The 15,411-nt window shown below is 42.1% G+C and overlaps 1 protein-coding gene across 9 annotated transcripts in view; it reads left to right on the top strand.

Moving 5' to 3' along the window:
- Window positions 1–15,411, top strand: part of LOC101064138 (protein tyrosine phosphatase receptor type M) — a 117,514-nt gene that overhangs the window by 25,470 nt on the left and 76,633 nt on the right. For all 9 annotated transcript variants that reach the window (XM_029831375.1, XM_029831376.1, XM_029831374.1 and 6 more), the window contains exons 2-3: window positions 3,252–3,374; window positions 14,948–15,222. In XM_029831375.1, coding sequence (XP_029687235.1) covers window positions 3,252–3,374; window positions 14,948–15,222 — 398 coding nt within the window. The remainder of the gene's footprint in view (window positions 1–3,251; window positions 3,375–14,947; window positions 15,223–15,411) is intronic.

Raw genomic sequence — 15,411 nt, 5'->3', positions numbered from 1 at the left:
GCACATTCATCTTCAGTCCCACCTCACAGGAGAGCATTCTTTTTTTTTCTTCTTTTTTTTATTGAAAGTTAAATCTCCTTCAGAGAGTTGGCAGCTTCTCGTTGGGATATCTATTTCAGCAGCTGTCGAAGCTGATTATATGGGGGCTGTGCCACACACTGGCAGCGATATAAACCCCCCACAGAGGGAAGAGACTATTATGATGCTATTGATTGATGCTTTCATCTGCATGCGTGTGTACAAACTCGACTCCAGCAGCTGTCTGTCGACGGCATGCAACATGTGCATTTTCCTTTTGATTTATAGCTCTCACTTCTCCTTTAAAAGGAACACAATAATATGTCGTTTCTGGGAAGTTTTCGTGTTTTGCCTCAGAGCAGAGCAGTACAGTTGCAGATTGGTAATGAGCTGCACGGGTTATTGGACAATCCCCTGATTCGGGAGTCCGATACCGAGAGCTGAGTGCAGAATCAAAGCAACACAGATTGATTTATTGCTTGTTCACAGCCTGTTACCTCATTTTAATGGTGAAAACATCTTGCTCAAGCGTCGTCGATGAAAAAGTACTATAGGTTTCTGTTTTCCAACCCACAAAGAATCAGTAAAAGAACACAATAATGGCCACTATGCAATGTAATTTAGTTTATAATCACTGTTTTCTCACTTAGAATTAGGTTTGTAATTACTCTGCTTTAAGTCTTTAATTGTTACACGGGAAAAAAACCTGGTTTCAAGTGAACACTAAAGTAAAATTTAGATTACTGTTGGAGGCTTTTCTGCGGGCGGTCAGTAAAACACGGTGTGAGGCCTTAAACACTGGCGTATTATGTTAACCCCCCACTGCCACTGAAACACAAGAGCAATCAAAATAATTAATTGACCAGGCAATAAAGGAGTTGTTAATTGCAAGGATTTGTTTTAGAGGACATTGAAGATTTGTTGACTCTATGCTACAAAGCCCATTTTCTACAATATTACACAGTCACATATGCAAACTTGAACGCTAGATAATGTGCTTAAACATTTAAACCCTGAATTTTTCAGAAATAAACACATCACAATAGTCAGCCAATAAGAAAACTAAAATAGTGGATGTTTACAACACTGACATCATAATAATATATATTTAAAAAAAATCAGATCATGTGTTGCAACTGTACGCTTCTTTAATGGGTTTTTTACAGTTTCATTTCAAAATCTTCCATTTGTCCGTTTTATTTTTGACATTCTCACATCACCCACTAGCTCCAAGTGTATTTCATTCCCGGCCAGTTCCATTGACTTGAATATCAAACACCAATACATTCCTCCTCTTTGGGCCAGCTTGAACTCCACCATGCTGTTAGAGGAAGGTGGGCGGCAGAGAGCAACAGATCTTGGATGTATTGAGTGAAAATATTGATGGAATGGAGCCAGTCACCATCACAAACGCAGCCAAAACACTCGTGTAAATAGTGTTTGGAAACGTCTCGACCGCGCTTTTACTCATGCATTCACATTTTAGCCCAAAAGCTGATCAAGTTTGGAGCATATGGTTTGAACCACAGACCACATGGAGGCAGAAACTCTGAGAACTACCAGGGAAGAGACCTGAATGCACCACAGTGGTTTAAAGGCCAACTCCTGCCACACCTCTGGCAGTAAATAACTACTTTCTCATTAAGATTATGGCCTCAAGTTTCTCCGTTGCTCTCGGTTAAACTATCCAGCATGAAAGAGCCGTCTGTTCCTGCTGCTTCACAGTCATGCCATGTGAGATGTTAACTTTTCAATTATTGTTCATTTTATTCCAAAAACAGCCTCCAGAATTACAAACTAGGTCACATCCAGTTATCCAGCAGAGGTTAATAGAGGCGGAGATATGCTAATTAGTCTAGCATAATAGCTGGGAGGAGAAATAAAAACATATGACAAAAAGTGTCCGAGTTCAGAAATAGAATGCGAGTTTTTGAATATAAACACAGAAAGGTATTAGTATAGTACAGTTTAGTGTAGTATAGTGATGTAGTATGGTGTAGTATGGTGATCTATAGATGAAGTGTTGGTTGACTTATTTGTTCAGTTTTGGACTGAGCAAATACATTTCAAAGTAGTAGAGGAGGGGTGGCTTATTAGTAATGATCTCATATGATTTATATGATAAAATGCCTTTATGTGTATCGGAGCCAGCAAGCCAGCGGGTTGGCCAAAGCTAGCTCCTGATATTATCACACTGCTTCGGAGTTGCGATCCATCCCGTAAACCGCTGTTGTTCTCCAACCTCTAACCTGTAACTCACTGGCAATCTGTCGCTTTGCTCTCCTTCCAAAAACTGACATAGCAGCAAATACACCATTAGCAGTTGCCCTGTGGAGCTGGGTATTAATTATGTGGCCTTCTCCTCGTTTGGCCGCTCATTTGCGGGCGTACTGTATATGTCAGCCGAGACAAATGGGAAAACAAAAGCCTGGGTTCAAAACCTTTATGCTGCAGAACGTCAGCAAGAGCTTGTAAGAAATGATCTATTGGTTTTGGCACGGCTATACTGTAGATTCTGGCTCGCAGGACATTCTTAATAGTGATAAAAATTGTACTGCTTTACAAGAGCATAAGCAAATTGGTTACCTCAGGAAACAGAAAAATATGTCGTACTTATCATCCAAAAAACTGCCCCAAACTTCATCATGTTATTATGGGTCACCTGTATTATTCTGAGTGGAGATTATTGAGCGATTTGAAAGGCACTTTGATGAGAGCGGAACTCAATTCCCAATTTTTGTGTGGCCTTAAAGGTGCAACAAATAGTTTTTTGTTTCCCCTTAATTGATCACCCGCCAAGCCCTGTTGAAGCCTCGGCCTAATGGGTGCTTGCTGTCATTTTGCAAGCGGGTTCCATAACGGATTAGAGTCTGGAGTGAGGGCACATGAACAGCAAAGTTCTGTGGCCGGAAAAGGAAAATAAATCAATTTATCCCTGATGCTGCTGCACTTTTGGAGCATAATTCCTAACAATGATGGAGTTTGGACACTTCATACTTGTCACTGTGAAATTGGACTGCCGTGTCGCTAATGATAGTAATGTATGTTGCACCTCGCCCCCTGGAGTAATCCTTCACTCTGTCTCACTTAAATGCCTCGCATTGTCTGGCATATTGCATTATGAATGCCGCAGGCGAGAAAAATAAGGGGATTTAATTTATGCGTGCAGTCATTTAAGTGGTAAGGTATTGGAAAAATTGCACAGGAATAAAAAGGTCTTCCTTTTGTCACAGGTGACTGTACTTTTGAAAAGCCGCTGGCAGCATGTGGATACAGCCAGGGCAGAGACGACGACCTTGACTGGGAGCAAGCCAGTACCAGGGAGAAACCCTCGTCGGACCCATGGGTGCCCACAGGTAAAGACACGTTTCTGGAGTCTGATTAGGATGCTGATTATAAATATACCAAATATCTGTTCTATATTCTTTTATTTTTCAGTGTGAAGTAGTGAAACTTCACATCTGACAGGGGGGTCGGGGGATTGTTGGGATAGTCACATGACCAGAGCCAAAAGGACTATTACTATAAATATAAGCGCACTGATTTTTGAAATTCAGGTTTTCACTGAATATCCTGTCTGTGACATGCAGTTTGTCACTTTAATTTAATTGTCACTTTATTTATTGGCTTTTAATTTGACTGGAAAATGCACCCTAGCCCCCCCCCCCCCCCCCCCCCCCCCCCACACACACACACACACACACACACACACTTCCTCTCCCACCGGCCTCCATGCACAGAAGGAAATATATTACCTAAATGACTTTTTTGTATGATACAACACAGGTAGCCTTGCACTCTAATAGATATTGTTTTCCTCCTCTGTCCGATGTCTAATCTTACAAAGGCTGTAGATAGATTGCCCTGCCCCCCACAGTGACAGAGGCAGAATTAATTAGCCGGCCCTCACTAATTTTAAGCAGCCGGTGCCCAGATTTGTTTGTGTGTGCATCAGGATGATGTGTTTTGACCCGTCCCTGGAGAAATTGCCTTCCACGGAGGCAGAAGCACTTGATGAATGTTGGGACACAGGGAGGCTGGCCAAAGGTTACAGTCAGATCTGGAAAAGCTCCGACCTACAAATTAACACCTCACACGCGGTCTAAATTTAACATATCTGATTAAAATCTCGTTTCTGGTAAAGAGGTGGTCTTGATTGTGCTTCTTCCACTGAGCACACTTCAGACAGGCTTGTTTCCCACCTGTGTGTCTTGAATTGTATGTAATTAACAGATTGCGGCGCTTTCTCCATTTCTCAGTGCGAGCACTCAACCTGCTGTGTGAAATTGTAATCTCCCCTCTTTGACCGCACTGAAAGCAATGGAAATGTAGTGTGCTTGACAGTCTGAACTTGTTTTAGTGCGACTGCAGAAGAGGTTGATGGGTAGAGATGCATTTCTGTGAACGGCGAAATGCTATATACCCTCAGACTGCTGTCTCACTCCTAAACCTGTACTTATGAATCTTCACCGGGCCTGGTTAGCATAAACGTGTCCTTCATGCTAACCGGGAGTGGACTGGTTAGGTCTCAACCTTTCAGTGCAAATCAAACTCCTTTTTAATGTCGAAACACAATATGGGCTGTTAAAATTAACATGTTAATACGGATGAATGCATCTACACGATTAACCCGATTAAAAATGTTAACGCAATTAACCCATCTGCAGCAAAAAATGACTCTGAATGTCTGTGGCATTTCGGGCAGATTGTCCGAGTACAGTTTCCACCATGTATGAGCAAATAGGCAATTGATCCGGTCGTGACAGGCGGCAGCAGCAACCGATAATGAGGGAAGATGCTAGCACGTTGGCCCTCTTGTGGACAAAGAAAACCTCAAGATGTAACAGTTGACCAACATAAAGTATTATACACACACGAAGGAGGCAGGAGTTTACGTTTCAATGAAGCACTTCAAGTTTAAAATTCCATGTAAACGTAAAGGATACGCTCGTCCGGGATTCTGCTAGCACTTCGGCTAACGGGGAACCAAGCTTTTGACAAACCACCCTCCCTTGTTTCTCGAGTCTGTTTGCTTGTGCAAAATGATTAACGTAGATTAAAATTAATTATATTTAATCACGATTAATTGAAATTAATCTACAACAACCCTGTGATTAATCTGATGAAAAAGAAATTGTTTGACAGCACTAAAATATATATATAGAAAAAGTCTCCAAATAATACATACTATAAATTACATGAGACTTTACATTTTTATCTCATGATAAACATTGCTAAATAAGATTCATGCTTAGTTTAACTTTACCTTTTGCAAGTTCGTTACCATTTCCTTTCCAAAAACAGCATTTTGGGCTTTGATTTATTCATTTATGAACCAAGATAATAATACCGTAATTTCTGGACTACAGAGCGCACCTGATTAAAAGCCGCATAATCTAATTTTAGAAAGAAAATCAATTTTGTACTTATACAAGCCGCAACAGATTATAAGCCGCAGGTATCCCACGTAGTAATATGAAAAATTAGATCGAAAACATTCAGTACTGGTAGATGTTTTTATTACCGTAAGAGACGAATCACTGACGAGTGACAAACAGACAGGTAAGAAACAACAGCCACTCTTTTCACTTGTATGTTTATACAGAGACCTTAAATCCAATTTTCATCATGTCAGGATTTTTTAACTTTTCTTTTAATTTAATCCGCTTAGCAACATAAATATATTGTACCGTTTTCTAACGGTGTCTGTAACGCAGCTACCTTGAAATATACGTTTGTATCAGCTCCACACAAATTACGTTGTTTATGCTTTTTTACTCAAACAATGAACAATCTAAAACTCCCCGATGGCCCACCTCTAAAATCGTCTATTTTCAGCGCGGTGGCGATTGCTTTTGCCTTCTGTCTGATTTGTACAGCGGAAACACCGCGGCCGCCTGCTGTCTGTGTGTTGACCCAGTCTTCCAGAACGTTTTCAAGCTCGGGCCACCTGCGATGTTTACGTCTAAAAGCTTTTGTTGCCTTTTTGCTTTGGATCAATTCTTCAGGCTGGTGTCTCCACCTTCTTGCCATTGATTACCGTAATATATGCCAAGATTACGTGCGGCAACTCGATTTCCTTCTTCAACCGCCAGAGTGATCGCTTTTAACTTAAAAGCCGCATCATATGCTTTTCTTCTAGTATTTTCCATGTTGATGAGGGTTAGTAAAAATGCCTGATTCACAGTAGTTGTGATAGTGCGCCACGAAAAAAAGATAAATAAGCCGCACCGTAGAATAAGCCGCAGTGTTTAAAGTGTAGAAAAAAGTAGCGGCTTATAGTCTGGAAATTACGGTAATAAATAGGTAAATAATCACCACTGTTATAACGCTATGAAAGGCAAAAGGATTAATGATTAACTTGATCCCCCCAAAGAAAAGGTCAGTTGACAGAAAAGAAAATGGAAATATTCATCTAAATATGATTAATATCGCAAATGTGGGTAGGACGTGGAAAACGGCTCAATGACTAGAAGTGGGAACCTGGCTCTGAAAGTAGTCTTGCTGACTTCCATTCATCTGTGACTCGTCCTGGAGCCCCATCTAGTAACGTTGCAGGATGGTTGCATAGTTGCATTAAAGCCTCACAGCCACTGGAAACACAGGGATGCATCCTGCACTTTGTCATTAGTGGACTTTGTCTATAAAGACACAAAATAATGAGAAGCCTTCTGCAGAATTCGGTGCCTGTTTGCTTCAGAGGCTCCTTTTTCACATATATATATATATAAGAGCAAACTTGGGCAATTCCTTCCCCGAAAGTAAATAAAGGAGCAACAAAAATGGGAAAGACATATTGAAAGAAAGAAGGAAAAGGAGTGTTGTGGTCACAGCTAGAAAGCCTCTTGGTTGTTTATGACAATCCGATCCCTGCCTAATTGCTAAGTCTGGACAGGGAAGGCTCTTGTTTATCCCCTGGCACAGCTCTGATTGCAAGCTTTGCCTCCTTTAGGGTTGCCCAACCCAATTCTGAGGCTCCGCGTGTTGGAACTGTCGCTCCCCAACGTGTTCCCTCTTCCGAGTCACAGAGAGAACCCCATGGCAGAGCTGTCACTGTCAATCCTGTTATTACCAAGCAGACTCTGGACAAGATCTGTCCTGGACAATAATAAGAAAAGCAGCTCATCCAGGAAAACATTTAACCAGGCTTGGAGAGAAAGTTGAGAGCACTTTTGTCAGAATTAGACGGCCTGGATTGTTAGTCGTAGACAAAATCATTACATTAAAAATGCTGAGTCATGCTCGAGTTGATTGAAGCGCATCTCCTCAAAAGCACGCTCCTGTGCTCGTCCGCGGTCCCCACTGCTGCGGCAACGTGCTGCACGTGTCGCGTGTTAGAATGGATGAAGGTGTCTTGTGGAGGAAGTTTGCTGTTTGGCGCTGTGGGGGGTTGTCCGGATTCCATTTAGAAGGAAGTTGTTTTTAGTGAGCCTCAGCTGGTGCAGAGGCTCTGATGGTAAGATGGATGCTGCGCGCATTCAGCAACGATTCCCTCCTTTCCCCCTGAGATTCATTCTGGGGAATAATTGCAGGGGGAGGAGAATAAGGATGGATCCCTAACTGTGCTTAATTAGGGTTTTGTATTATGCTAGGCTGAGTAGCAACTGCAGCTAAATGTTCTTTATAAATATGTAGCAGAGGAGAAATTGAATGTTTTTGCCTCTGTCTAGGACAAGGCCTTTGTTTAATCATCACACCTCGACAACAGCGACTGTCTAACACTCTTCCTAGGATAACAGTGATCTCCTTGTTAGAGTTCTTGCGTTTTTTTCCCAGGTTCATAATGATCTCGGGTAAATGCAGCTCAAATGCACTGTCACTCCCTCCAGAGTGCAGCTTCTGCATAAAGTGCAACATCTTAAAAGGCAAAACGTTCACCTTCATGACCACGACATTCAGGAGGTAATGAGTACACAATCCTCCTCCCTTTACCTGGATGCTCTTTGCTGCCTGTCATTAAAATGGAAGCGTAGGAAAGAAATTTAAGATACAATACAAAAGGGAAGAATACCTGCTCACTGAAGGACGTCAGAAATGTAATCAGACTTTAAATAGCATCAGCAAAAGATGGGATTTGCTGTTGAGGAGGGCGGACCAACGGCTTGTAAGAATAAGTGAATTGCTTTTTCTTTTTTTTTTCTTTTCGCCATTCACAGCCGCGTGGCGTCGACAAGGTTGCGGAGCGCAAGAGAAACCCGGTGATACGATTATGGCCACATAATCAACACAACACAATCTATTTGATCGATTCATGAATTAATTTCCAGGTTGTTTTCTGGGGTCGCAAAGTTTACGGTGGCAAACTCGGTGAAAAGGGCCATACTGTGATAAACAGGATTATGATGGCACATGATGGAGGGCATATTTACATATGGTGTCTTTGTCTCCATTAGTATGCATGCTGTGTACAATTAGGTCTAATGATGCAGCGAGGGGACACGTGAACACTCGGGCTTGGGTAATGGGTTTGTATCTGGCAAATGGACTATTATGTGACCCATTTACTACAGTGCAACTCTAACTGTGCCTGGTGCATAGCGAGATGACATATGAAGCCATTAAGAGCTGCTGTTGATTGACACGCAGCTACAAAAGATGCTCCCTTGGAAAATAATTAGGGTCGATTGTTGAACTTGTCTAAAGTCTCGGAGCCGGCGGGCGCCACTCATGATGGATGGTTTTAGGTGAATCTGTTTGACTTCGTCAAAGAAACCTGACAGGCCCTTCATGTGAAGAACCCACACCTATTCAGCACTACTTCATCAAGCCCCTTTTATGTTTCAAAGGACACAAGGAAAGTTCTGGATGAAGGCGCGGAGGCCAGGCTATTCACAGCCCAACACTCACCGACGGAGCATTTTTGATTGGTGGCAGACGAGGAGAATAGCCCTGTCTTCATTGACATTTCCGAAGCAGCGGCTGTGCTTTTCTCTGGCGGTGACCTCTGTGAATTTTATTAGCGGAGGAGACCTGGAGGGTTTGGGTTTAAAGAGCACCCGTTCATTCTGATTTTCCCCATATAATGATTTCCACAGAGTTCAGGACCTGAATGGTGGAGAAATAATGAGCCCCAGTCATTATTGCAAATTATATCCACTGCTTAGACCATCACGCAACTCATAATTAATCTAAATGCCTTCAATTTATAGTCTTTGATAAGGATTAGATGGGAGAATATTTGTGTGAACAAAGTTTTGTTAGACTGTATTCCATTAAGAGGTCTTTTTTACCGAGAAGAAAATATGTAGCTCTCAAATCCCCTGTAGAGTGTTTTTTTGCTTTGAAAATGAACCCTTTTGCTTCATTTAGTATTGCCATCACGTAATGAAAGCTCACATTCATATGGAATTTTACTGTACGTAAAATTTGTTCTTGGATAGAAAATGTTGGAAGCGATCACACTTGATTGGATGAAGTTGTAATCAAAGTCAAGTCTCCTTTCCCATATGGACTGGTCAGAAGAACCAGATGGAGATCTTTTGGATCGCGTCCAGGCTTCTGTCTGCCATTTAACCTCTGATACTATGTCTCGTCCAATTGCACATGGACATTTTTAGATTGGCTGGCTGGAAATTTCTTGATTTAAAATGGAAAACACTCAACTTGCACCAAACCAGTAATAATTGAAGAAGCCTTTCAGATAGGAGGCAAAACATATTCCAGTTGCTTTCAACAATCCAGTTGACCTATATAGATTAATATGACCTAGTTGGGCCTACTTGGACAAAGCTTTTATAGTTTAGCCTTTATACACATCGCAGAAACTTGGAGATGCAGCAGTTAGCCAGATTCAGTTGTAAACTTCTGCTTGTTTGCTTGATTGTGAGAATTTCTGTTTGCATTTCATTCAGCTTTTAGCCATTTAGGCAATTTATTGCAGAACCTTTTCAATGTTTTTGGATGGAATCTTGTAGCCTTATGCACCCCACACATTTGAGCACTTACGCTCACTATGATTCCTCACAGCCCAACAATTGCACCACAAGTCAACATCCTCCTGCTCTCTTGATCGTCTTGAATCCTCGGCGGGTCTCAAGGACACCACTCTTAGCCTTCCGTCTTCTGGCAAGGATCCATTTCAGGTCCCATTTCATTTTAATACCTCTGCCTGGTGTCTTTTTTTTTTTTTTTTTTAGAGACACGTGTTGTTCCATTGATATGCTGATGACACACAGGTTCTGCTGGTACCTGCTGACCCAAGAAGCCCTCACGTCTCTGCGGTAAACTGCCTCAGGGCTGTGAACCGTTGGATGCCTCATACATTTTTCCCACCAATTCAAAACAAAACTCCCAGTCTTTGGCCCCTCACATCCTCTGATTCACATCCCAATTTGTCTTCACCAGTTACGGACCGTCCATCAGTCAAAGATGCTTCAAATTCAGTCACAATACGAGATTCAAAGGGAAAACAGCCCAGCTCTGTTGTATCTCTCTCACAACAGGACAACATCTAGAGGATAAACGCATGTTTATCCAGTTATTGCTGTTACACCAAGTGAAGCCACAAACATGTGCCAAAATACAGACCCAGACAAACCTGACCATAAAAAGGTTTAATTTTCAAAAAAAGGTAAAGAAGCAATAGGTGGGCAACGTGCAGGCGAGCACGGCTGATCTGAGCAGCAACAAATGGGAGCTGCAAAAACAGGAAAATGAGACGGAGGTGAGGCAGATTTTAAATTTTTTTAAAAAACCTCACAAGAACGGCAGACTATCAAACACTCCACCTCAAAAGATTCTCAAGAAAGGGGAGGATCTACAACAATCAGGCAACGACATGTGAAAGGAGCCGCTCTTTACAGCTGCAGATCCAATTGACCCAAATGAGCTACAGGTGAGTGTGGTGGTGCCTCAGTGCTGCCTGCCAGGGAACAAAGGACAGGAAGAAACAAACAAACCAAACAGACAAATTCTGAGCTTCTGTAGTGATGAAACGAAAATAACTTTTCATGAAACATCTAGTATTAAAAGTCAAATTGCTTAAAATAAAGCTGGGCGTCTCAGTTCCACTCACTTTGTGATTGGCTTATTAGGGTAGTGCCGATTAGCCCACTAGAACATCCATTTAGCATTAGATTTTATTTATTTTACCACATTCTTCCCAGGATTTAACTTTAATTATCTATTTTTATTATAAGCAAAAATTGGTGCACAGTTAATGTGAAACCTCTTTGTTAATAAAGTCTTCATTGTCTTAATACAACAAACCGTAGGTACTTCAGTTTCAATTCGGTGCCCTTCAGGTCTGAACAGCTTGAAAAGCACACAAAGCATCTTTCAGCAGGAACATTTCATTTTGAACTAATTCATTTTTTATGTTTTCCATGTTCAGCCGTCATAATGGGAAGTGAGGGTGGCCTACATTGGAATAATAATAAATCTGTTTTCTTGAATACCTTAGACAATAGCTAAGCCCTGGCCTTTACAGAGTTGCTGAGATAGGCCTTGGCTGCCCTAAGGGGTCTCTATTTTTAATTGGTCTTGAACACGTCTTTGTTAAGGCAAAAGAGGTAGAGAAGGAGGAAGAGGGAAAGAAAACACCCATGTGCATCACGAGCGCATTAGCACAGCACTAACCCAGTGTCATCATAATTTGCTCTCAGTCTCACTGGCTAATTAGCTTGTCAGGGTGCAGTAGGTCGAGCAGAGTATGTGGTCATTAGACTCTAAAAACATAGAAAATACAATGCAATCGATGTTTCTCTGTCATCGCTGTCACCGTTGTTAGTGACAGAAGCTGAACGAAGCCAACAATAACTTTGACGGCTCTGCAACCATTATGTGGCCAAAGAGCAAATACTCTAATATTAATGTTTCTATGAAGTAATTGCAGTTTAATACTTTGGGCCACTGCATTAAAGTTGATGAAACTAGATGTGACTCCTTACAAAGGTTACCTGTTTCGTTACTAATATTACACGATCGCGGTATGAAAATATGCACCAAAGCCAATTTTTCATCTCTACTTACCAACAGAGAACATTGCGGTACACAATTTCCCTTGGAGACACGTCACAACATGGATGTTTGGAATGAAATGTAAACTGCTCAGCTGGACATTAATGGAGATGACACAAACTCCAAGTCAACAGTTCATCAGATTATTGGTTTTACATCACAAGGAGGGTTGTTGTGGCCACCTGGACAGATGGCTGAATATTATTAAAGCGCCCTCAAATCCCTTCTTGAGGGACACCTGATACCTTGACAAACAAGCATGACTTTTCTCCTGTCCTATTCTGTCCACAAGACTCACTTCACAGATAAATTCCCTTGTAATGAGAACAGAAGAGACACACAGAGTGAAAGACTGGAAAGGTCTGGACATGGTGCGCAGGAACATGCACAAATGATAAGAGATGGTCAGACCCAGAAAGCGGACGCCTCATAAATTAAGTCAAAGTCATGGGAAAACAGCAGTATCTCAAATTTATGGTCCCCTTTTTGTGGCCAGGAAGAGAAAGTTAGTGTTTGTTACAGGTCTCACTGTATTGTGTGAAAGTGACCTCCGTTTTGACTTGATGGATCACCTCTATTAATAGTTTCCTAAAGAGTTTATGGTCTCAGTCACTGGTTTCAAATCTTCCTCAATGCAGCTTGATGTTCCTCTTGGAACTGATGCTCTCACTTAAAATTAAGAGGACATTTCTGTCATGTTCTTGAAAAGCTAGCCCGTCATTTAGTGTCACCGTTTAGCTACAGCTTTATGATAGGCTATTTAAAGCGTGGCTCCAAAACACATCTGTGGCTAATACTTTATACACAAGATATCAAAGTTAATGAGAACTTCAAAGGGTTAGTGTTACTGAAGAATCAAATCAATGTGATGAAGGAGTAAACTACAAAGTTAGCAAGGGCTGTACATTTTGTAGGGCCATCACAACAGCCCCCACTCCTAGTCAACGGGTTTAAATATAAGAAAAGAGAACCAATAATAACTATACAGTGCTTTGCCCATGCAGCAGAAGCCTTGTTGAAGCTTGAAGCACTACGACGATGCTTGGAGTGCTTCAAGTACCATCTCAACCTTAGGGGACGTGCTAATCGGAGGCTTCGAGCTCTGTTACAATGCCTGGCTAAATGTTCACATTTGGCTTTTGTCCTTTGAGTTACTATTCATTAACAGTTAATTGAGGTCATTTGAATCCAATTGTGATTAATCATTATTAACCAGCCGCACAATTAATCTGATTAAAATTGTTTCAAGTACTGAAACAATTGTGAATGCATGCTGAATTGGTTACAACATTTAATCTGCCATTATAGACCATAATGGATAAATTATGAATTTTCATAACCCCAAATCCGCCAGTGGTTACGCTACCAAACAACCACAGCGAAAATGACAGCTCGGACATTTTTCTCCTTTAAATTTTGGCATTTGAGAGAAGCCTGTAAATGATTGTAAATCTGAAAATGGAATAAACTCCGGATGATCGGGACATCTACTCGTCTCAACAAAATACAGTTCTGGTCTCCTGTGATGAGCTCTCCGGTGCTCTTCATCTTACAACGTCCCCCTTGAGAAATCAGTTGTTAGCCATGCACACGTATCTGTGCTTGTTCCCACCAACAGGACGTCATATGTGTGTGGTCACGGTGTAGCTTGTGTAGTTTAGACTTCCTTTGCCTTCCATATAAAGAAAACAGCCCTTCATGTGAGCCAAACCATGTCAACAACATAAAAGACAACATCTTGTTAAACCCAGCAAACAAACCCAGTGACTCAGTGTCATCACTCAGCGCTCCTCCTCCTCCTCTTCTGCTCCGTCTTCTCCTGCTTCATTGTCTAAACATGACAGGAGCCCCCCGCTCGTTATCTAAAGCTGGAGACAGATGGAATTGGTGAGCGTTGCAAGTGCAGCACGAGACAAGTGGGCAAGCTTGAGTCATTGGTGCAACAAATAGTGTTGCGCGAGCGGCTGCTAACCTGCGCGCTGTTGGACCCACACTGTTGATTCAGTTGACGTCCCTCACTCTCGGTTTTAAACTGCGTCTCTGAGTGTATCACCAGATGTTAGATTTAATGATAAAGATCCTGTCCCCCGTGCTTGAGCTCTCAGATGTAAAGAGAGCAAAGCTAACAGGTTGTTTGTCTCCCCTCTGAACAAAACATAACGCTCACTGATGCACCGGATGAAAGTCGATGGATGTGAAACGTCCTTCTGGCCGTGCCTCAAAGGCTGTTTAACCCCGTGCCATCGTTTTTACTGAGCTAAACTAAATAAGATAACGACAAATAAAAAGTATTCGGCGTCTCCTTGAAAGTTGGCCAAAATGATATTTCTCACTTGTGTTTTATTGGCAAGAGGCAGGAGAATTAGATTAACCTTTAATATTGAACCCCAGTGATAAAACCTAAATGGGGCATGCTTGGCAAACAGATTTTACCTTATTGATTTCTCATTTCTTTCCCTTCTGTCTGCCACTGCAGGAAGGTACTCCTTCCTTGAACTACTGGCCTTCGTGGGGTTATTGTCACAGTAATTCGATAAACGAGAATGATTTCAGATGATCTCTCAATACGAAGATAAACGCGTTTTTTTAAATGTGTGCGAGCTACATTAGTGTGTGCAGAGTGTGTGGGCGCGCGTCCATCAAGGCGTCAACTGCACCTGCATCTTTGTTGAAGGGTTCCCATTTCGAATCGCCAACTACAGGTTTTTAATCTTTTGGTGCCAAAACCACACTGCCCGTTCAAATTCAGTGCTGGCGTCGTTCTCTGCTATAGATTATGTATGATTGTTGCATAGCAGCGTGTTGGCATGTTAGCATTTCTCTTAAAGTAGTTTGACGGATGCGGTGAATTTGATAGAGTCATTTATTGCGGTGTCGTGTTCACTTGTTCAGGGCACTTTGTCAGTGGCCCTCTGCTGTTGCGCCTAGCAACTGTATACAACGGTTGAGTGATCATTTGTTCCTGTTGCAGATTCAGCCTTCGCGATGGTGAACACATCAGGACGCTTTGCAGGACAGAAGGCTCTTCTGCTAACGCCACAGCTGAGGGAGAACGACACCCACTGCGTCACCTTCCACTATTACATAGGAGGCCGCGACAGCAGCCACCCGGGTCACCTCAACGTTTACATCAAGGAGAACAACAGTCCCATGGGGATGCCTGTTTGGAACGTATCCGGACCAGCGACTCGCTCTTGGGTCCAGATCGAACTGGCCGTCAGCACGTACTGGCCCAACTTCTACCAGGTGATCCTCCTATTCACATGACTCATAATAAAATGGGGTTACTCACTGTCCGCAGCCTTTACAGACCATTATTTGGATGGAGCAAGGCATGTTTATTATTTTTTTTGTAAAAAAAAAATCCCAACAATCACACAATAGCCCATTCGAAAGGCCCAGAACTGTCAATTCCCGGGCCTACTTTGGTATCCA

The sequence above is a fragment of the Takifugu rubripes genome, chromosome 22, assembly GCF_901000725.2.
Source record: "Takifugu rubripes chromosome 22, fTakRub1.2, whole genome shotgun sequence".
Classification (NCBI taxonomy): domain Eukaryota; kingdom Metazoa; phylum Chordata; class Actinopteri; order Tetraodontiformes; family Tetraodontidae; genus Takifugu; species Takifugu rubripes.
This window is presented reverse-complemented; position numbering and strand designations above follow the sequence as displayed.